Source organism: Sus scrofa, chromosome 17 (assembly GCF_000003025.6).
Source record: "Sus scrofa isolate TJ Tabasco breed Duroc chromosome 17, Sscrofa11.1, whole genome shotgun sequence".
NCBI classification, from domain to species: Eukaryota; Metazoa; Chordata; class Mammalia; order Artiodactyla; family Suidae; genus Sus; species Sus scrofa.
In genome coordinates this window covers 28,317,551-28,339,932 of record NC_010459.5, presented here as the reverse complement: position 1 = coordinate 28,339,932, position 22,382 = coordinate 28,317,551, and the positions used below count along the sequence as shown (strand labels likewise).

Sequence of the window (22,382 nt, the reverse complement as noted above, 5' to 3'; positions counted from 1 at the left end):
CAATCAACAGGCAAATGGGCAAAGGATAGAAACAAGGCTGACATGGAGGAAATGCAAGTTGAAAGGAGCAGGCTTTTTACTCTTTCTTCCTCCTGCAGATGGACAAAAATTAAAACATGGGCAACACTGGGGTTGAGGAGAAAGGGGAAAAAACATCCTCTCATAGCTGCGGGCATGGGGGGCGGGGGATCTACAGTGCAGTAACTCTTTCCCAGGACAATGTAGGCTCAGGTCTTGATGAAAATGTACATGGGCACACCGACTGATCCAGGAGTTCCACTGACACACACAAAGGTGGGAACACTAGCCATAATAACAGGAAAAAACAGGTGGAAATAACCTAAATGTTCGTTCAGAGGAAAATAGTTACGTAAAGTGGCAATGAGTCATTCTGTGGGACATAAAGAAGTCATGATAAAGAATGAGGTCTATGGGGACTGACGTGGGAAGACCGTCGATACATATCATTAAGAGGAAAAAGAAAAATGAAGAAAAATATGTACAGTCTGTTCTAGAAACACACACATTCATGCCTCTAGGATGTGGTCTGTGCTGGGGAGAGAAGTGGGGTTGAGAAGAAGGAGAGACACTCATTTGGGTGATGGTAGGATTTTTTTAACCGTGGTTGAAAAACATTCTATTTTTACTACATAATTTTAAGCTTGGTGAAGGGAGGAAGCCTGTCTTTCTTGTTGGTGACCGTGTCCTAAGTGCCCAGCACAGTGCTATTTAATAAATATATGTTGAATGAATACGAATTAACAACCTGTAAAAAACTGTAATGGGAGCTCTCTTGTGACACAGCAGGTTAAGGGTCTGGTGTTGTCACTGCAGCATCTCAGGTTGCTGCTGTGGCTTGGGTTCAATCCCTGGCCTGGGCAACCCCCTGGCAAAAACAAACAAACAAAACAAAACAAGGGAGTTCCCCTTTGGTGCAGCAGAAATGAATCCAACTAGTATCAGATATGTGTCCAATTCCTGGCCTCGCTCAGTGGGTCAGGGATCCAGGGTTGCCACGAGCTGTGGTGTAGGTTGCAGATGCAGCTTGGATCGCACATTGCTGTGGCTGTGGTATGGGCCGGCAGCTGTAGCTCTGATTCGGCCCCTAGCCTGGCAACTTCCATATGCCAGGGGTACAGCCCTAAAAAGAAAAAAAAGAAAAAAAAAGAAAATGCCATTAGAATAATCTTCCAAGAAATGGAAAAATGTTCAGAATAGCCTGACAAGCCAAAATAGCAAGCTAGAAGTCAGCATCTAAAATGTTGTTAAATATATATAAATATTTATATATTGAAAGGGGATTAAAAAAAAAACACCAGAAGGACATATACAAAAAATGTCCCATGATTGTCTTTGGGAGATGGCTAATGGACAACTTTGGGTTTCTTCTTTGCAATTCTCTGTTATAGATGCCCCATCCTTGGGGTTATGCAATGATCACTTTACATTTGCACATAGAAAAAAAAAGGTTAAAAAAATACCTCTATGAGTCCCCATCGTGGCACAGCAGAAAGGAATCCAACTAGGAACCACAAGGTTGTGGATTCGATCCCTGGCCTCACTCAGTGGGTTAAGGATCTGGCATTGCCGTGAGCTGTGGTGTAGATCGCAGACACAGCTCGGGTCCTGCGTTGCTGTTGCTCTGGCATAGGCCAGAGGTTACAGCTCTGATTCCATCTCTAGCCTGGGAACTTCCATATGCCATGGGTGCGGCCCTAAAAAGACAAAAACAAAAACAAAAACAAACAAAAAAAAACAACCTCTAGAAATAGAGCTCTGCAGTTGAGATTTTCAGAAATTTTCTTTCTGGATGTCTTGGGGGCTGCCCTTGACTTAGGGATGTCAGCCCCTGTGTATCCAACTGTCATACCACTTGTGTGTGCACATCTTGGCCATCGATAACCCCAGGCTCTTTTTTGAGTGCCACCCTAAGACTTCTATGTGCTGCAGGTACTAAAGGGTATTTTGAGCGATCCCCATCTGACCCTCTGGGAAGGGAGCTCCCCTTACAAGGTTTTAGTCTATTCCTTAGTTTTTGCACACTTGAACTCCATACTTGGTTTCGCCAGAATAAATTGTGTTTGAGGAGTTCCTGCTGTGGCTCAGCAGGTTAAGAACCTGACTAGTATCTACAAGGATGCGGGTTTGATCCCTGGCCTCCCTCAATGGGTTAAGGATCTGGCATTGCCGTGGCTGTGGCATAGACCTGCAGTTGCAGCGCCAATTCAACCCCAGCCTGGGAACTTCCATGTGCCCCAGGTGCAGCCCTTAAAAAACAAAACAAACAGAAAACCACAATAAATTGTGTTTGAAACTGGAGGATTGTCTGTTATCCTCTGTTTAGTGCCTAACATATTTAGGGTCTTTCATTATCCTTTTTAATTTTTTTTATTTTTAAAATTTATTATTTTATTTTATTTTAGTTTTTGTCTTTTTGCCATTTCTAAGGCCGCTCCCGAGGCATGTGGAGGTTCCCAGGCTCTAGGGGTCGAATTGGAATTGTAGCTGCTGGCCTATACCACAGCAATGCCAGATCCGAGCTGCGTCTACAACCTGCACCACAGCTCATGGCAACGCCGGAGCCTTAACCCACTGAGCGAGGCCAGGGATTGAACTCACAACCTCATGGTTCCCAGTCAGATTCATTAACCACTGAGCCACGATGGAAACTCCTCATTATCCTTTTTTTAGAAGGCAGAGTTTGGCCGAATAGCTTCTGGTTGTTCTTTTCATGCTTACATGATATGAGATCCATTTATCCACTGGATCTTTTTTTTTTTTTTCCTCTTTTTTTTTTTTTAAGGTAAGAAATAGATTTATTAAGATAGGACATTTGTGAGAAAGGCAAGTGGGCAGGCAAGGAAGCTCGGCCTCACTGGATCTTTCTTTAGGCCACAGATGTTTCCTCAGTTCTCTGTCTCTGAGCTCCAAAAAAAGATGTAGCTAGTCTGGAAAGTACACAGGCTCACACTGGGAATCCTTTCCTAGCTGCAGTTTCAACAGTAAGGAGTTGGGTGGCAGAGCATTAACTGGCCTTGGGGCTGGACCTTGTGCCGGTGGTGGTGGGGGCTTCATCTGGGGTGGTGATCACAGAGTTATGACTACATAATCACATCATTAACAGCCATCAGATATAACTGAAAACAAAGTCATTATTATGATATTTTAAGTCTCAAGCTTAAAACCACTCATTGTCTAATTCAATAAAAAAAGCTATTTAAGTATAGAAAGTCACAAGGAAGAACAGATTTTGTGTCATATTAGCAAATCTGATTTTCATTAATGCAAGATGAATGTCTTCTCTGAAACACTTTCATATCATATTAATGACATGATAGCAAACAGCATCCTCGGGTTGCTAGGCAACATGAGGGCCCTCTAATGATCTCCGTACTAGAGAGGGCACAGAGAGAAGATATCAGAGCTTGGAGGCTATTTCCCACTTCTCGGCAACTGTTTCTGCTTGAAGACCACCAGGGGGCTGAGAGTGGAGGGAAGTAATGACACCGTTCACCATGTCACACTCACACACACCTCGTCACTCCTCCCTCCTTTTCACAGCCTTAGTGGAGGGAGAACAAGAACTGAGAAGTGAGCCCACAAGTTTCAACCCACGTGCCTTCCCTCGCCTTAGGGGGACATCAGGCTGCCTTGAGACCAGGACAGGCAAAGGAGTGGATGCCTTAAGGGGTGACTGTCAAGTCACAGTCTGTTGGTCTCTGCTCTGCTCTGCTCCTTGTCCTCCTACCCCCTGGGGGGGGAGGGCCCCATCTGTCATGCTGTGACTTCATGATTCCGAGAAGCCAAGACACCATCTGAGCCAGGCCTTCTAGTTACGTACTGATACTCAACAACCACCCTCAAACTCAGTGGCACTGAGCAAACTCCACTACCCTTGCGTTGGCCTGGCTCTGCTCCGTGACTGTGGGGGCTGCGGCTAGGAAGACAACTGCTCTGATGGCTGGGCCTAGAGTCATCTGAAGTCTTCTTCACTCACACATCTGGCCCCTGCACTGGCCCAGGTGCAGCACTTGCTGGAGTGTCTGCTTGGTTTCCTCACAGCAGGGCAACCTCCGGATGGCTGCACGTCTCACCTGACAGGTTGGGACCCTGAGAGCGAATGTTCCAGCAGACAAGCTGGGATTACAGGGCCTTCTATGACGCAGCCTCGGAAGTCGCAGGGCCTTACGTCTGCCACATGCTGCGGGTCAAAGCCATCACAAGCTCGTCCTGATTCAAAGGAGGGGGCTGAGACCCCAGCTCTCTGTGAGAAGAGTGCCAAATAATTGGTGGTCATTGATGGACACGGCCACGCCAGCCACTCTAGGAAATCTGGAGCTGGGACTGAGATGCACCCGGGTCATCTCTGGGGGTTTGGGGATTTGTAACGGAGACACAGGGACTGTGGGGCAAGCCGAGAAAGCAGCTTAGTGGCACTGAACAAACTCCACTTTACTACACTCACGTTGGCCTGGCCGCCCCCTGCCCCCCACCGAGGATGGTCATGGAATGATTGTTGGACATCACTTCCTTGCAGAAGGTCGAGGACGCTGCCTGCTGTCTGCTCTGAGGTTGCCATTGAGAAACCTGAGGTTCTGTGGACCCCTGTTCTTCTTCTAAGGGATGTGCTTTACTCACCAGACACTTTCGGGAGCGCCTCACTATTCCCAGTGTCTGGAATTTCATCACAGAGAGCTTTGAGTTGTTTTTCATCTGTGCTGCATTTTTCAACCTGGAGGCTGATATCTTCCAGTTCTAGGCTTTTTTTTTTTTTTTTTTTTTAAATCTTCTGCCTTGAAGAGTTCCCACTATGTTTTCCCTGCTCTGTCTGAAATTCCTGTTAGTCAGATAATAGGCCTTATTCTCTTTTTCCTGAAGTTTCCCTGGCTTCCCCTTGCAACACCTCTGCTCTGACTGCTGCCGGGCGGGGGTGGGGGAGAGCAGGGCTGGAAGGGGGACTAGGGACTCCATCAGTCAGCACTGGCACTGTCCCCTTCCTCATTCCTTGTCTTGTCACACTTCTCCTCTCCTAGACCAGGTGTCCCGCCTTCGGGAGTCTCTTCAGTTGGCACTTTGCAAAGAACAAACCTCCCGTCTCCTGCAGGGAAGGGGATGTCCCACATCCCGTCTCCTACATGGGGGGATGGGGGTCGTGTGCACTTTTAATTGCAGAACAGGACAATCTCTTCCGAGGTTTGTCTTGCACTTGTAGACAGGGGTTCCCGACTAATGGTTATCATCAGGAAAGAATAGCAACGAAAAAAAACTTTTTAACCTTCTTTCCAATAGCAACATGAATGATTTTTTTCAAGAAGACCTTAAAATTAAAAATGCTTCTCCACCTTAAGTATCTTCCTACTTCATGTGCCACAGGCTGACCTGCTATCACGAAGGCTTGAGCTGACACTTTAGTCCAGTCCTTGATTGGAGAAATCAGGGTGGGGGTTAGATTTATTCTTTCTTTTCTTCTCTCTCTCTCTTTCTTTCGTTCGTTCTTTCTTTCTCCTTCCTTCCTTCTCTCTTTCCTTCCTTCCTTCTTCCTCCTTCCCTCCTCCTTTCTTTTTTCTTTTTACAGACACACCTGTGGCATATGGAAATTCCCAGGCTAGAAGTCAAATCTGAGCTGCAGCTGCCGGTCTACACTACAGCTGCAGCAACGCAGGATCCGAGCCACATCTGTGACCTATGCCGAAGCTTGTGATACCACCGGATCCTTGACTCCCTGAGCGAGGTCAGGGATCAAACCCACATCCTCATGGACATTATGTCAGGTTCTTAACCCACTGAGCCACAAGGGGAACTCCAGATTATTTCACATATTAAATCCTTGCCAGGACCCTAGTAGCCTCAGACCTGCATCTGGAAAGATCCACTCGCAGGTCTGACCAGAGGGGCAAAACTGATACACTGGACACCCTTCGGGGTGCCCTAGAGAGGGTTCGATTCGGGGGCCTGGCAAGCCCAGCAGATCCTTGGTGGTGAGACTGTGTTAACGTCTTGAACGTGGTCTAGTTTTGTTCAATTATCACGTGCAGAAAGCCCCCAGCTTGCAGGCGCTGCTTGTCAGCTGGGGCTGCTAGTGGCCGGCGGCTGATCGTTAGGTCTGCCGCGGAGCAGAGAAGCCACCCCCTGGCAGCCTCGCGGCCTCCAGCGTGGTGGATATTTTCCTCTTTCGCTCGGACTTGCTCCTAATGATTGAACTATAGATTATTAATGCAGCGAGCCTCCGGGATCCCAGCGTGACCAGGCTGGGCTCTATTCTGCCCTCGGAGCCTTCAGCACGTACCCTGCCCTGGCAGGCGGGGATCCAGCAGCTGTTGGAGACACTGGGGCCGAGACCAGACAGTGGGATGCAAACAGCGGCTCCTATTAACAGCTGCAGGGGCATCGCTGGTGGCATTTGGTGCTCTCTTCTCCCCCAGATGACCAGAGAGAGGGGATAATAAGTCACAAGACCCAGCTTGGCGTTTGCTGGGTGGGTGACAAGAAGCGTCTTTGGAGAGAAGGAACCTGGGGCTATGCCATCTGTCACACTGCAAGTGATCCTGGGTGGGTGCTAGGTTTGGGAGTGTGCAGGGCCCACGGTAGGGCGACCTCAGGACTGTGATCCCAGCCCCGCCTGGAGCAGGGGTGCAGCATAGCCAGTGTTTGTGGCCTGGCTCCTCCAGGACAGGCTCAGGGCTGAATGTGTCCTATAGGTCACCTCCTATGGTTTCCATAGCAACCCCTGGGAGCTGCGATAAGCCCCTTTTACAGGTACAGAATTGAAGCTTAAAGGAACGGACTGACCTGCCGAAGCCAGCACGGGTAGGTGAGGCAGAGGGATCCCCGGATGTGTCTGCTGAGCCGTGTACTCACCTTTTCACACATTATCACACCGAGCGAGATTCAAGTTCAATAAGGAATTTGAGGATGGTATAATGGCAGAAGCAGGGGACTAGCTGACATGAAGGTTCATTGACATGGAGGCCAAGCGGCAGTGCCCAGGGTCCTACACGCCTTGGATGCACGGCCAGCAGGAACTGTAACTGCTAAGCCTTTAGTGGTTCTTTCCCAGCCTTGATGCTTTCTTCACTGGAAGCTCTGATCAGTAGTTGACTGAATTCTCAAGGCAGGAGGGCCATCAGCAGATCCCCGGGCTCCTCTCCCTGGGCAGCAGGCTTCTCTCCAGTACCCCACCCTTCAAACTTTAGCCACCTTGGCCTCCCTGGAGGCACAGCTCCTGTCCTCAGCTTGGAGAGTGCTGGCCTCCAGTCCCTTTGCCATGACCTGGACACTCTCTCACAACAGCAGCTGGATTGATGCAGGGCTTGCCTTTCTTCTTCCTAGACTCTGAGACCATGGTCCTTCTTTGTCTTGTGTCCAGTATATTTTTTTTGGCCGTGTCTGTGGAAGTTCTCAGGCCAGGGATCGAATACATGCCACAGCAGTGACAACCCTGGATCTTTAACCTGCTGAGCCCCCAGGGAGCTGTTCAATATATTTTTATTTTTATTTATTTATTTATTTAGTCTTTTTCCTTTTCTAGGGCCTCTTCCGGCGGCATATGGAGGTTCCCAGGCCAGGGGTTGAATGAGAGCTGCAGCCACCAGCCTACGCCAGAGCCACAGCAACGCGGGATCCGAGCCGCGTCTGCAACCTACACCACAGCTCACTGCAATGCCGGATCCTTAACCCACTGAGTAAGGCGAGGGATCTAACCCACATCCTCATGGATACTAGTCAGGTTTGTTATGCTGAGCCACAGTGGGAACTCCAGATAAGGGTTTGTCAACTTGTAAATAATTAGGAGGAAGTACTTTTTTTTTTTTTTTTTTTTTGGCCTCGCTTAGGACATGTAGACGTTATGGGGCCCAGGATCAAACCTACACTGTAGCAGCAACCTGAGCAGCTAGAGCGACACTGCTGGATCCTTAACCTACTCCTCCACAAGGGAACTCCAGAAAGTTTATCCTTATTGATAACAGATATAAATCCAGACTTTAAGAGGTCTTCTTGATAGTTTTGCTTTCGGGGTGGCTGACTTCTGGTCAAATTTGATGAGTTGGTTATGGGAGAAATTACAGACTAGTTTAGCCAGCTGCCTTCCAGACCCCTGTAGTCTGACTTACCCAAAAGACCACAGGTGGGGAAGGGGAAAACTACCTACGTTTCCCAGGCAGTGGAAATGCAGCTTCTACAGGGGAGTACAGGGGAGCAAGCACCCTCCAAAGAGGCTTCCTCCTGTGGGGCTTGAACACCACGAGGCAGAGACCCGACCTCTATGGTTTTCTTGCTTTTGCCGGCAGGCCTGGCCCTGGCAGTGTCTGGTGTTGGCTGTAGCAGCCCCTCAGGCAGCGAGAGGCAGGACTTGGGGGACCCATTCTGCTGGCGTGGCTCGTGGCAGAGGTGGTGTTGTGGAGCTGCCAGTTTCCTGACGCTACAATTCCTCCCTGTGGCAGAGGTCAGCCAGGTCTATAGAACTGCTTTCTGAATTCTTCCTAGAAGCCAGTTAAAAGTCTGATCCTCCAGCCCATTCAGGACTTTTATAAATTCACCTGTAACTGGCAGTACGTCACCGCTTTCTGTTTGAATGAGCCAGAGAGGATTCTGCTGTCTGCAAAGGAACGTGGACTGATGGACTACCTGCTGTTACTTCCTCCTAATGTAATGAGGCTGTCTGATGACTTGGAGATGGGTCAGCTCTGCCTTTTCTTGGTTCATTCGTGCATACTTTTCTGTGTTTTTCCATCTGTGGTTTCTTTGAAGGAGCCCTTGGAACAATCTTGCCCATTTTGTGGAGGGTCATTTAAACTTGCTAATATCTATAAATCCACTGCAACTCATGGTAACACCAGATCCTTAACCCCCTGATCAAGGCAAGGGATGCAACTCATATCTTCATGGACACTATGTTGGGTCCTTAACCCTCGGAGCCACAATGAGAACTCCCTCAAAGCAATTTTCAAAACTATAAGATGTGAGATTCTAGACATACTTTAAAACTCAAACAGCCTCACAATTCCAAGTTTTAAATGCTCTTCCAAGCCTCCTTGGTTGCTTTTGGTGCCAGTATCTTGAAATCGTCTTTTAAGTGTTGCTTATACAGAAACCTGTGACCCATTCCTTTGCTCTCAGTGCCCTGGGCTGGGCACTATCAACTCCAGTCCACAGACATCACTAACTCTGGACAAAGCACCAGATCTCTCACACATTTAATTCTTTTTTTTTTTGGCCACACCCATGGTACATGAAATTTCCTGGGCCAGGGATTGAACATGTGCCACAGCAAGACAACACCAAATCCTTAACTGCTAGGCCACCATGGAACTCCTGCACCTATTTAATTCTCAATAATGACCTCTCCCTGAGGTCCCCCCCCTCAGAGCATGACTCTGGAAAAAAAAAAAAGCATACGCAATTTCATGGGTACCTCCAAATGGACAGATTTTAAAATAGAATGTAGCAAGCACATACAATTTTCAAATATTTGTTCCATTGAATTTTTAAAAGAACCACTGTATTTCCATAAATTTGCATTAAATTGGAAGGGAGCATGAAAACTGCACAGAGGCTGGCACATGCTGCCTTTCCATGAAGGCCAGTATCAACTGGAGGCAATGTGAATACCTGAGCCGAAATAGGTAGGGAGGAAGAAGATGACATAGGGAAAAAAACCCCAAAAACAAACCTAGTCTTTTTTTTTGGCTGCACCCAAGCATGTGAAAGTTCCTGGGCCAGGGATTGAACCCACATCACAGCAATAACCTGAGCTATAGCAGTGAAAACACCAGATCCTTAAACTGCTGAGCCACCAGGGAACTCTAGAAAACCCTAGTATTTTCTTTTTTTTTCTTTTATTTTTTTTATTACTCAAATGAATTTATCACATCTGTAGTTGTATAATGATCATAACAATCTGATTTCACAGGATATTTCCATCCCACAGGCCAAGCACATCCCCCCGCCCCCCAAACTGTCTCCTCCAGAGACCATAAGTTTTTCGATGTCTGTGAGTCAGTATCTGTTCTGCAAAGAAGTTCAGTCTGTCCTTTTTTCAGATTCCACATGTCAGTGAAAGCATTTGATGTTGGTGTCTCATTGTATGGCTGACTTCACTTAGCATGATAGTTTCTAGGTCCATCCATGTTGCTAAAAATGCTGGTATTTTGTTCCTTTTAATGGCTGAGTAACATTCCATTGTGTATACATACTACATCTTCTTGATCCACGCCTCTGTTGATGGACATTGAGGTTGTTTCCATGTCTTGGCTATTGTAAATAGTGCTGAAATGAACACTGGAGTACATGTGTCTTTGCGAGTCGTGGTTTTCTCTGGATAGATGCCCAGGAATGGGATTGCTAGGTCAAATGGTAGTTCTATTTTTAGTTTTCTGAGGCATCTCCATACTGCTTTCCACAGTGGTTGCACCAATTTACAATCCCACCAACAGTGTACTAGGGTTCCTTTTTCTCCACACCCTCTCTAACACTTATTGTTTGTAGACTTTTGGATGATGGCCATTCTGGCTGGTGTAAGGTGGTACCTCAGAGAGGTTTTGATTTGCATTTCTCTAATCATGAGTGATGTTGAACACATTTTCATGTGTTTTTTGGCCATCCGTATGTCTTCTTTGGAGAACTGTCTGTTTAGATCTTCTGCCCATTTTTGGATGGGGTTGGTTGTTTTTTTGGTATGGAGCTGCAGAAGGTGTTGATAAATTTTGGATATGAATCCCTTGTCAGTCGATTCACTTGCAAAGATTTTCTCCCATTCTGTGAGTTGTCTTTTTGTTTTGTTTAGGGTTTCCTTTGCTGTGCAGAAACTTTTTAAGTTTGATTAGGTCCCATTTGTTTGTTTTTGTTTTTATTGTCAATACTCTAAGAGGGTGGGGGAAAAAACTGTAATTGCAGTATACATCTAAGGATAACCTGACCCCCTTGCTGTACAGTGGGAAAAAAAAAAAAAAAAAGAGGTGGATCTGAGAAGATGTTGCTGTCGTTTATGTAAGAGAGGGTTTGGCCTATGTTGTCCTCGAAGCGTTTTATGGTGTCTGGTCTTATATCTAGGTCTTTAATCCATTTGGAGTTTCTTTTTGTGTATGGTGTTAGGGAGTGTTCTAATTTCATTCTTTTCCATGTGGCTGTCCAGTTTTCCCAGCACCACTTAGTGAACAAGAACAATATATCCATTGTATATCCTTGCCTCCTTTGTCATAGATGAGTTGGCTGTAGGTGCCTGGGTTTAATTCTGGGCTTTCTATCCTGTTCCACCGATCTGTATTTCTGTCTTTGTGCCAGTACCATGTGGGTTTGATGACTGTTGCTTTGTAGTAGAGTCTGAAGTCTGGGAGCCTGATTCCTCCAGCTCCATTTTTCTTTTTCTGGATGGTTTTGGCTATTCTGGGTCTTTTGTGCTTCCAAACAAACTTTAAAATATTTTGTTTGAGTTCTGTGAAAAATGTCCTTGGTAATTTGATAGGGATTGCATTGAATCTGTAGATTGCCTTAGGCAGTATAGTCATTTTGATCATATTAACTCTTCCAATCCACGAGCAGGGTATATCTTTCCTTCTATTTATGTCATCTTTGATTTCTTTCATCAGTGGCTTATAATCTTTTGTCTCTTTAGGTAGGCTTATTCCTAGGTACTTTATTCTTTTGGATGTGATGGGAAACGGGATTGCTTCCCTAATTTCTCTTTCTGCTCTTTCATTGTTAGTGTATAGAAATGCCATTGATTTCTGTGTATTAATTTTGTATCCTGTGACTTTGCCAAATTTGTGGATGAGCTCTAACAGTTTTCTGGTAGAGTCTTCAGGATTCTCGAGGTGTAGTATCATGTCATCTGAAAATAGTGATAGTTTTACTTCTTCCTTCCCAATTTGGATTCCTTTTATTTCCTTTACTTCTCTGATTGCTGTGGCTAGCACTTCCAGAGCTATGTTGAAGAGTAGTGGCGAGAGTGGACATCCTTGTCTTGTTCCTGATCTCACTGGGAATTCTTTCAGCTTTTCACCATTGAGAGTGATGTTAGCTGTGGGTTGGTCGTATATGGCCTTTATCATGTTGAGGTAGGTTCCCGTTATGCTCACTTTCTGAAGGGTTTTTATCAGAAATGGGTGTTGGATTTTGTCAAAGGCTTTTCCCCCATCTATTGAGAGGATCATGTGGTTTTTATTCTTCAGTTTGTTAATGTGGTGTATCACACTGATGGATTTGCGGATATTGAAGAACCCTTGCATCCCTGGGATAAATCCCACTTGATCATGATGTACAATCCTTTTAATGTATTGTTGGATGCGGTTTGCTAGTATTTTGTTGAGGATTTTTGCATTGATGTTCACCAGTGAAATTGGCCTGTGGTTTTCTTTTTTTGTGGTATCTTTGTCTGGTTTAGGTATCAGGGTGATGGTGGCCTCATAGAATGAGTTTGGGAGTATCCCTTCCTCTGCAATTTTTGGAAATAGTTTCAGAAGGAGAGGTGTTAGCTCTTCTCTAAATGTTTGATAGAATTTGCCTGTGAAGCCATCTGGTCCTGGACTTTTGTTTGTTGGAAGTTTTTAAATCACAGTTTCAATTTCAGTTCTTGTGATGGGTCCATTCATCTTTTCTATTCCATCTTGGTTTAGTCTAGGAAGATTGTACTTTTCTAAGAATTTGTCCATTTCTTCTAGGTTTTCTGTTTTATTGGCATATAGTTGCATATAGTAGTTCTCTTATGATCCTTCGTATTTCGGTGATGTCCGTTGTTATTTCTCCTCTTTCGTTTCTAATTTTATTGATTTGAGTCCTCTCACTTTTTTGGTTGATAAGTCTGGCTAAGGGTTTATCAATTTTGTTGATCTTTTCAAAGAACCAGCTTTTCGTTTCATTGGTCTTTTCTCTGGTTTTGTTTGTTTCTATTTCATTGATTTCTGCTCTGATCTTTATGATTTCTTCCCTTCTACTAACTTTAGGTCTTGTCTGTTCTTCTGTCTCGAGCTGCTTTAGATGTAAAGGTAGCTTGTTTATTTGAGCTTTTTCTTGTTTCCTGAGGTGGGCTTGTATTGCTATAAACTTTCCTCTTAGAATGGCTTTTGCTCCATCCCATAGGTTTTGGAGTGTCGTATGTTTGTTGTCATTTGCTGCTAGGTATTTTTTAATTTCCTCTCTGATTTCTTCAGTGATCCATTGGTTGTTTAGCAGCATGTTGTTTAGTCTCCACGTGTTTGTGTTTTTTGCAGTTTTTTTCTTGTTGTTGATATCCAGTCCTATAGCATTGTGGTCAGAAAAGATGCTTGATATGATTTCAATTTTTTTAAAGTTACCAAGGTTGGATTTGTAGCCCAGGATGTGATCAGTCTTAGAGAATGTTCCATGTGCACTTGAGAAGAGTGTGTATTCTGTTGCTTTTGGATGGAATGTCCTATAAATATCTATTAAGTCCATCTGGGTTTTAATGCATCATTCAGGGCCTGTGTTTCCTTACTGATTTTCTGTCTGGTTGATCTGTCCCTTGCTGTAAGTGGGGTGTTCAAGTCTCCCACTATTATTGTGTTATTGTCGATTTGTCCTTTTAAGGTTGTTAGCAGTTGCCTTATATATTGTGGTGAACCTGTGTTGGGTGCGTAGATATTTAAAATTGTTACATCTTCTTCTTCGATTGATCCTTTGATCATTATGTAATGGCCTTCTTTGTCCCTTAAACTAGTCTTCATTTAAAAGTCTGTTTTTTCTGATATGAGTATTGCTTCTCCTGCTTTTTTTGGATCCCCATTTGCGTGAAATACTTTCTTCCATCCTCTCACTTTCAATTTGTATGTGTCCCTAGAAATGAAGTGGGTCTTGCTTTTGTATCCATTCAGCCAGTCTATGTCTTTTGGTTGGGGTGTTTAGTCCATGAACATTTAAGGTAATTATTGATATGTATGTTCTTATTGCCATTTTATTAATTGCTTTGGATTTGTTTTAGCTACTCTTTTTCCTTTCCTCTTCTCTTGTTCTTTTCTGCCTATAGAAGTTCCTTTAGTATTTGTTTTAAGGCTGGTTTAGTGTTGCTGAATTCTCTCAGCTTTTGCTTAGCTGTGAAGGTTTTGATTTCTCCTTCAAATCTGAATGAGAGCCTTGCCGGGTAGAGTAATCTTGGTTGGAGGTTTTTTCTTTTCATCACGTTAAGTATATCATGCCACTCCCTTCTGGCCTGCAGTTTCTATTGAAAAATCTGCCGATAACCTTATTGGGGTTCCCTTGTATGTTATTTGTTTCTTTTCCCTAGCTGCTTTTAAGATTTTCTCTTTGTCTTTAATTTTGGTCAGTTTGATTAATATGTGTCTTGGTGTATTCCTCCTTGGGTTTATTTTATATGGTACACGTTGTGCTTCCTGGATTTGAATGAGTGGTTCCTTCCCCATGTTAGGGAAGTTTTTGGCTATTATCTCTTGGAATATTTTTTCTGTCCCCTTCTCTCTCTCTTCTCCTTCTGACACCCCTATAATACGGATGTTGGTGCATTTAACGTTGTCCCTGAGTTCTCTGAGACTCTCTTCATTTGTTTTCAATCTTTTTTCTCTTTTCTGTTCTGCATCTGTAATTTCCACTAATCTGTCCTCCACCTTGCTTATTCGTTCTTCTGCCTTCTGCATTCTGCTGTTGGCTGCTTCTAGTGAATTTTTTATTTCAGTGATTGTTTTTTGCATCTCTTCTTGTTTGTTTTATATCTTGTATCTCTTTGGTCAGTGTTTCCTGTAAGTTATCCATCTTTGCCTCCAGTTTATTTCCAATGTCTTACATCATCTTCAGCATCAACAGTCTAAAGTCTTTTTCCTGGAGGCTAAGAATCTCCTCCTCACTTAGCTGATTTTCTGGGGGTTTTCCTTTCTCCCTCATCTGAGCGACAGTTCTCTGTCTTTTCATTTTTATAGGTTTTTGGTGTGGTGACCTTTTTACAGATAATAGAGTTGTAGCCTCTTGTACTTCTGGTGTCTGCCCCCCTTGTGGCCGAAGTCAATATGGGGGCTTGCTGTAGGCTTCCTGATGGGAGGGGCTGATGCCTGCCCACTGGTAGGTGAAGCTGATTCTAATCCCTCTGGTGGATGTGGCTTAGTCTGGATGGGATTAGAGGCAGCTGTGTGCCTGAGGGGTCTTTAGGTAGCCTGTTTACAAGGCTGTGATCCCACCTGGGTTGCTGTTTGCCCTGGGGCTTCTCAGCAGCTGACTGATGGGTGGGGCCAGATTTTCCCAAAATGGCCACCTCCAGAGAAAGGCATGGCTGCTGAATATTCCTGAGAGCTTTGCTTTCAATGTCCTTCCCTCACAGCAAGCCACGTTCACCCCTGTTTTCCCAGGATGTCCTCCAAGAACTGAGGTCAGTTTTGACCCAGATTCCCATGGAGTCTTTGCTTTGCCCTGGGACCCAGTGCACATGAAGTCTGTGCCTTTTAAGAATGGGGTCTCCATTTCCCCCAGTCCCGTGGAGCTCCTGTGCACAAGCCCCACTGGCCTTCAATGCCAGATGCTCCAGGAGCTCTTTCTCCCCGTGCCAGATCCCCACATACGAGATTTTGACGTGGGGCTCAGAACTCTCACTCCTGTAGGTGAGTCTCTGTGAGCCAGTTAGTTTCCAGTCTGTGGAGTTTCCCACCCCTAAGGTGTGGGGTTGTTTATATCATGAAATCGCCCCTCCTACCTCTTGATGTGTCCTCCTCTTTTTCTTCTGGAGTAGGATGTCTTTTTTAAGGTTTCCGGTCCATTTGGGTGAAGAGTGCTCAGCCTTTAGTTGTGAATTTTGTTGTTTTTAGGAGAGAAGTTGAGTTCCAGTCCTTCTATTCCGCCATCTTAATCCTGTCTCTAACCCTAGTATTTTCATCAGAGTAATATTACAAATAAAAATAGGCCTACGTTGTGTGAGGTGGAATCTGGCCCCAGCATTGGTCTATACTTTGAGACCTAGGGTTGATCATCTGAGTAGTGAGGATGCTCCAACATACAGGTTCAGCCTCATGGGCAATGTGACCACATAAGAAACATCAGTGGGCAAGAGGGTGCCTCCTGGATGCCAGGGAATGGCCCGTGAGGAGCCCCAATGTGCAAATCTGCCCAAGGGTGGATGGATAGAGTTAAATGACGAGAAGCAAAATGAAGAGAATGGACTTTGATTTTCGCAAATCATTTGAAAAATGATCCTTTATAAGGCTATCAAATGAAATTGGCATTACCTGAAGTGAAAGACTGATAGGAACACTGATTTAAAGGGTCCACAGAAAGGCAGGTCCGTGGCTGAATATTGGCCAGCAGGAAAGCCTGCATTTTGGGAGAACTACTATCCAATCAATTTTACGTGTGTACAAAAAAACATGCATGACAAGTTGGGGTGGGCAGTCAGAGATCCAGAAAATTCTGGTAAGTCTGGAAACATGGGCACTTAGAACTTAGTGTGGGATTTTTCTACCATACACGCACAAGGCCACAGACTACAGAAGAACTGAAAAACAGTTATGATTAAATGAGTCCAATTGGGTTTAGTTAGTGAATCAGGAGGTGGTGTCGGCCAGTGGCAGACAGATGTGGCATCTGCACACGAAGGTGACACCTGCACACAGAGGTGACACCTGCACACGGAGGTGACACATGCACATGGAGGTGGCACCTGCACATGGAAGTGACACATGCACATGGAGGTGGCCCCTGCACACGGAGGTGGCTCCTGCACATGGAAGACTCCCCCAGGAAGCCTTTCCTGGGGGAGTCACTTCTGGAGTGTGCAGTTCAGAAAGGTAATGGCAGCCCACTGAGGGGCCTGCTCAAGCCCATTTGGAAACCTATGCAGAGTGGCACCTACCCACTAAAAACAGGCTGCTGGAGCGTTTGGTTTGGCCGTGTGGAGGAGGATGATGTGGGGAGAGGGCCTGCGCGGGCAGCCTTTGCGAGCTGAATACATCAGGATGTGAAAAGAGGTGATTTAATCAAGGTTTAGAAGTATCTGATGGGCTTACACAAAGCCCTAAGGCAAGACCTATTCACACCATGAGGATAAAGGATGCTACAGATTGTTAATAAGGCTAAGGGCGAGCGACTCGGTGGGCAAGAGCCATTCTCCGCAGGCCACCGCTAAGTGGGACAGATAAAGGTGAGGCCGAATTCAGAGAGCAGGGAAGACCCGGGATGGGGACCTCACAGGAGGCTGTGGCAGGTGTGTGCACCCGTGCCTGGGACACTGGGACACAGGTGCTCTGAGGGGCAGGTTGGGGGGAAATCCATTTCGACACAATTGCTCACGACTTGCAATGCTGATTGGTTCAGAAAGGAACAGATGATTAAACAGGGTCCATTCTTTGTCCAAAGTGATAATTTGACAGTCAGCCCATCTATTTATTTCCCTCTCTCCTTCACACACACATACACACAAAGGCACAAAAACACAAATACACACATGCACACACAGAGTCACCACTGGTGAATCTTTTAAATTTTTGTATTAAAGTATAGTTGATTTACAATGTTGTGCCAATTTCTGCTGCACAACATAGTACGCACACACATTCTTTTTTCCATATCATCCCCCATCATGTTCTATCCCAAGAAACTGGACACAGTAGGATCTCACTGCCCATCCATTCTATGGATTTCTTTTCTTCACCACCGCAGTTCACACCGGCCAGCCAACATGACAACAAAGGACAGAACAGAGGTAGAGTCCAAGACAGCCTGGGCGCCAGACCCTCAGCTGCACTGCTGTCCTGTGACAGCTGTCGGCCTGGGTAGCACGGTAGCTGCTTGGCCACCACCACATGTCCTCTAACGACTCCAAGCAAGCCCGTCCACAGGCAGCCAGAGCCATGGCTGGGGTGGCCTTGGCTTCTGTGCATCTGCCTGCGTGGCTGCCACCACTCCCGCCGGTGCCGCCAGCGCCTCCTCTTTCTGGCTCTCAGTGGGGTGAGAACAGATTGAGGAAAGTGGAGGGAAAGGATCCAGAGGGTATCCTTGAACCCAGAGGGGAATGTGACCTCGAGGAGATGTCCGTCTCAAGGGAGACAGATCACTGGTTAAGAGTCAGCGCTCCCAGCCTGGAGGAAAGCGCCCCCAGATGCAGTGGATTTGAACAAAAGACGGCACCAGTGCTGCCGAGGTCAGGGAAAAAATGGGTCGTCATATCTCAGCTAAAATCAGCTAGCGTTCGCCCTGCCTGCTCAGAAAGGGCTTTGCCAGGCATTCTGACAACAGACAGGGTGAGCGGTGTTGGGCCAAGACTCCGCATGGGGCCTGGCAGCACTGTGGGGCACTTGAAAAGAACGTGGCCGCAGCTGCACATACACGCTAACACACGTCCGGGAGGGACTGGTACTCCCACAGGCGCCCTGGGCACCACATTAGAACAAGACCAGCAACCCCTTTGATGACCAGCTACCAACTTCCTGCCCCCTTTCTTACAGATGTCACTTGAAATGACCCAATATCCAGTGTTGTCCCATTTTGCCATCCCAAATATCACCCCTAGCAAATCAAATGAACGTTTACAATGATAACTGCCATCAATTAACAGCTGTGCCCTGACCAGTGGTCTCAAGCTCACAAAGTCCGTCTGTTTCAGCATCTCTTCCTCTCAGGGAAAAACAAACTGGCTGTGGCTTTTGAATTTGGTCAAACATGGTAACATTTTCTTTTCAGAGAAGACTCAGTGTATAACTCCCCTAAATTTGTCTTTGACACCCAACTGATTTCCCCTCTAAGTCAAATACTTTGCATAAGATTGAGAGCAACAAAATCCTACCCACAAGCTAAGGAAAAAATGAATTCATTTTCTAAATAGCCATATTTTTCTTTATTTTAAACACATATCAGAGTCAAGTCTACACAGATTTGAGGAGTGAAAGCCTACGATTAAAGGATTCTAAAGGATTCCATACTTTATCAAAATATAGTTTATAATGGGAAACATATAGGAAGAGGTCCTCGGACATAAAAGATTTCAGAAGTTAAGCACTCTTCCTGAAAAAAAAATCCGTGCATGATAAAGCTGCTTGGAAAGCCAGTAATAAAAAGAACTTTCTTATCCTGATAAAGGATGTCTACAAAGATATGTATGGCAAATGTCACACACTTAATATGGAACAAATTTCCTTTAAAATGAAGAATGTGGTCAAAGTACCATCCCTCACTACTTCTACCCTACATTTAACCACAAATCTTAGCCAGTGCAATAAGACAAGAAAAAGTTACAAAGGTTGAAGAAGAAGAAACCAACAAAACTGTTGTTATTTGCAGAGGACATAATTTTTCTGTGTGGACAATCTAAAAGAAGCTACAGGTAAATTATTTGAATGAATGAGGGAGTTTAGCAAATTTGCAGAATACAAAACCATACAAAAAGTTAGTGTGTTTCTATACACTATATAGCAACAATCAATAAGAAAATGATATTTACAACAGCAATAAAAGTAGAAAGCACTTTGGATCATATAAAACAAAAATTATGCAAGCCATCAGTTGAGAAAATTATAAACCCTTATTAAAAGATATTAAAGAGACCTATGTAAATCAAGACCTATACAGTTCACCCTTGAACCAGAACCAGTTTGGACTCCATGGGTCCACTTATATGCAGATTCTTTGATTTTTTTTAAGGGCCGTACCCACGGCATGTGGAAGTTCCCAGGCTAGGGGTCAAATCAGAGCTACAGCTGCCCCCTTACATCACAGTCACAGCAATGCCAGAACTGAGCCACATCTGTGACGTACACCACAGCTCATGGCAATGCCAGATCCTTAACGCACTGAGCAAGGCCAGGGATCAAACCCACATCCTCATGGATACCAGTTGGATTTGTTTCCACTGAGCCACAACGGGAACTCCCTATATGCAGATTCTTTAACAGTGAATACTAGAGTACTACACAACCCGAGCTTGGTTGATTAGCAGTTGGTTGGATCCAAGGACACAGGACCACGGACATAGGGCAGACTATAAGTTATACTCAGATTTTTGACTGGGAGGAAAGTTGGCAGCCTAACCCCTGCTAGGGTTAACTACTGTGATACTGAGCTGAATAGCAAAGATATTGACTATCACCTAATTGATCTAAGGTTTAATGTGTTTCCTATCAAATACTGTGCAACTTTTCAAGGAGCCTCACAAGTTTACTGTAAAACCATTGGAAGAGCAAAGGGACAGAAATATCCAAGACACTTGCAAGTAGATAGATTACATTAAAATCAAGACATTGGAGTTCCTGTCATAGCTCAGCAGTTAACAAATCTTACTAGCATCCATGAGGACTCAGGTTCAATCCCTGGCTTCGCTCAGTGGGTCAGTGATTAGGCATTTATGTGAGCTGTGGTGTAGGTGGTAGATGTGGCTCGGATCCTATATTGCTGTGACGCAGGCCAGCAGCTACAGCTCTGATTAGACCCCTAGCCTGGGAACCTACATAAGCTGCAGGTGCGGCCCTTAAAGAAAAAAAATTCAAGATATCTCTTCATGGATAACCATAAAGAAAATGAGAAGAGAAAACTCAAGATGGAAGAAGACATATGAAGGATAAACAACCAAGTCTGTATCCAGGGTAGATAAACAGTTCCTGTTACCTAGTAAGAGAAGACAACCCCAGAGAAAGGTGGACAAATGTCACAGACAGACATTGCCCCTGAAACCAGGATGCAAGGCCCGGGAACAAATGAAAAGGCATTCAATTGCATTAGAAATTGGGGAGGGAATGTTAAAATCCTGGGCGGACACGTTTCCACACCACCAGGATGGCCAGATACTAAAGTTGAGCAGTGCAGAGGACCAACAGGGCAGCAGAGGGCCCTCACAGATGGGTCACAGATGGCTGTTATCATTCCAACTGCCTTGGGGACATTTTGGCATCCACGAGTACACCCGAGAGAAATTCTTGCACATGAGGCGTTCTCTCAATGCCCATTAACACTGCGTTCTCTCAATGCCCATTAACACTGTTTGTAATGGCACCAAATGGGAACAATTTGAATATCAATCAAGAGAGAAATGGATGGATGAGCTGCCACATTTGTGTAGGGAAATATTACGCAGCAAGGAAAACGCACATACTCCAGCTACACGTATTGTCACGGACAGAATGTTGGCTTTTTCCAGACACTGCTGAATCATTTCAGAAGTAGGCAAAACAAAAGAGCACATCACTCAGGAAATCCCATAGATGTGGCACGTCTTTAAAACAAGGGTTAGCCTGGCACCTGTTCCAGTACAAATAGCCAGTCACATAGCCCCCAAGGCTGAAAGTATTTACCATTCAGACCTCTACAGGAAAGAAAGGGAGTTATTAACCCAAACTGCAGAACAATGGTGACCTCCACGGAGACAGAGAGGGTGAGGTCAGAGAGGGGCTTACGGGTAAGGAATTACTTCTTCACCTAGGTGGCAGGCATGTAGATTTCTAATACTATCATCCTTTAAGGGCATACATGTTTTACTACTTTTTTGTTTGTATGATGTATTCTGCCATTTGGGAACATTTTTAAGAGGGAAGCGGTACAGAGGACCCTGCGGTTCTATGACTTACATCCTGTATCTGCATTGGCCATCATCTTGTTTTGTGGATAGAGGGAGGTTCTTTTAAGCACTAGGCTGGGTCCAGAAGTAGCTTTCTCCTCTAAAGTTCTAGCCTTCCTAGAGGTATAGGATGAGAGTGTCTTTGACCTTGAAAAGACTGGGATCTAGACCACCCAGGCTAACCCACCTGCCAGAGCAGAAGTCTCTTCCCCATGTCTTAGGCCAATAGCCACCCTCCTGCTTGAGCATATGCCCTGAGGAAGAAGGTCAGGGTCCCGGACAGCCTGTCCGAGGTGTGGGATTCCCATTGGGACCAGGTGCCTCCACATGCTGCCCCCAAACCTGCCTCTGACGTTTCTGAGCCCTGTTTTAGCAGCCCGGGGTGGAGAGAGGCTTGAATACCATTTGTGGCATGGAGGCTGTGCGTGGATGTGTCTGGGACCCAAATCTGCAAGGGGCTGAGGGTCCCAGACGAGGAGCTGAGGGGCCCTGCATGGACACACCAAGTGCCCATGCACCTCTCTGTGGGACTCCCCACACGTTGGCCAATGCCGGTGGCCTCCATCCTCCCCCCCCCCTCAAGAAGAGCTACTTTCCTGGGGTTCCTGTCTGCTTCCGCATCACAAACCACATCCCTCTCTCACCAGACCAAACGTGAAAGGGGTCAGGGCCATGCCCAGCCTACCTGTAGAGATCCGGGACCAGCCCATCTTCGTACCGGGCACACAGGTTGTTCAGGACTTGCTCGTGCTGGCCGAACAAGCGGATGTAGTTGGAGGCGGGGAAGGGCGCTCTGGAAAAGCACGTGATGGTTTCCACCATCTTGTACTTGTTGATGTGGATCCGGAAGTAGGTCCCATGTCTCGCGTTACCTGTGACTATTTCTGAACCCTGG

The 22,382-nt window shown here is 45.6% G+C and overlaps 1 protein-coding gene across 2 annotated transcripts in view; it reads right to left on the bottom strand.

The window, feature by feature from the left end:
* Positions 1 to 22,382, bottom strand: part of CFAP61 (cilia and flagella associated protein 61) — a 261,717-nt gene that overhangs the window by 33,402 nt on the left and 205,933 nt on the right. For both annotated transcript variants that reach the window (XM_021077413.1, XM_021077414.1), the window contains one exon: positions 22,173 to 22,378. In XM_021077413.1, the coding sequence (XP_020933072.1) occupies positions 22,173 to 22,378 (206 nt within the window). The remainder of the gene's footprint in view (positions 1 to 22,172; positions 22,379 to 22,382) is intronic.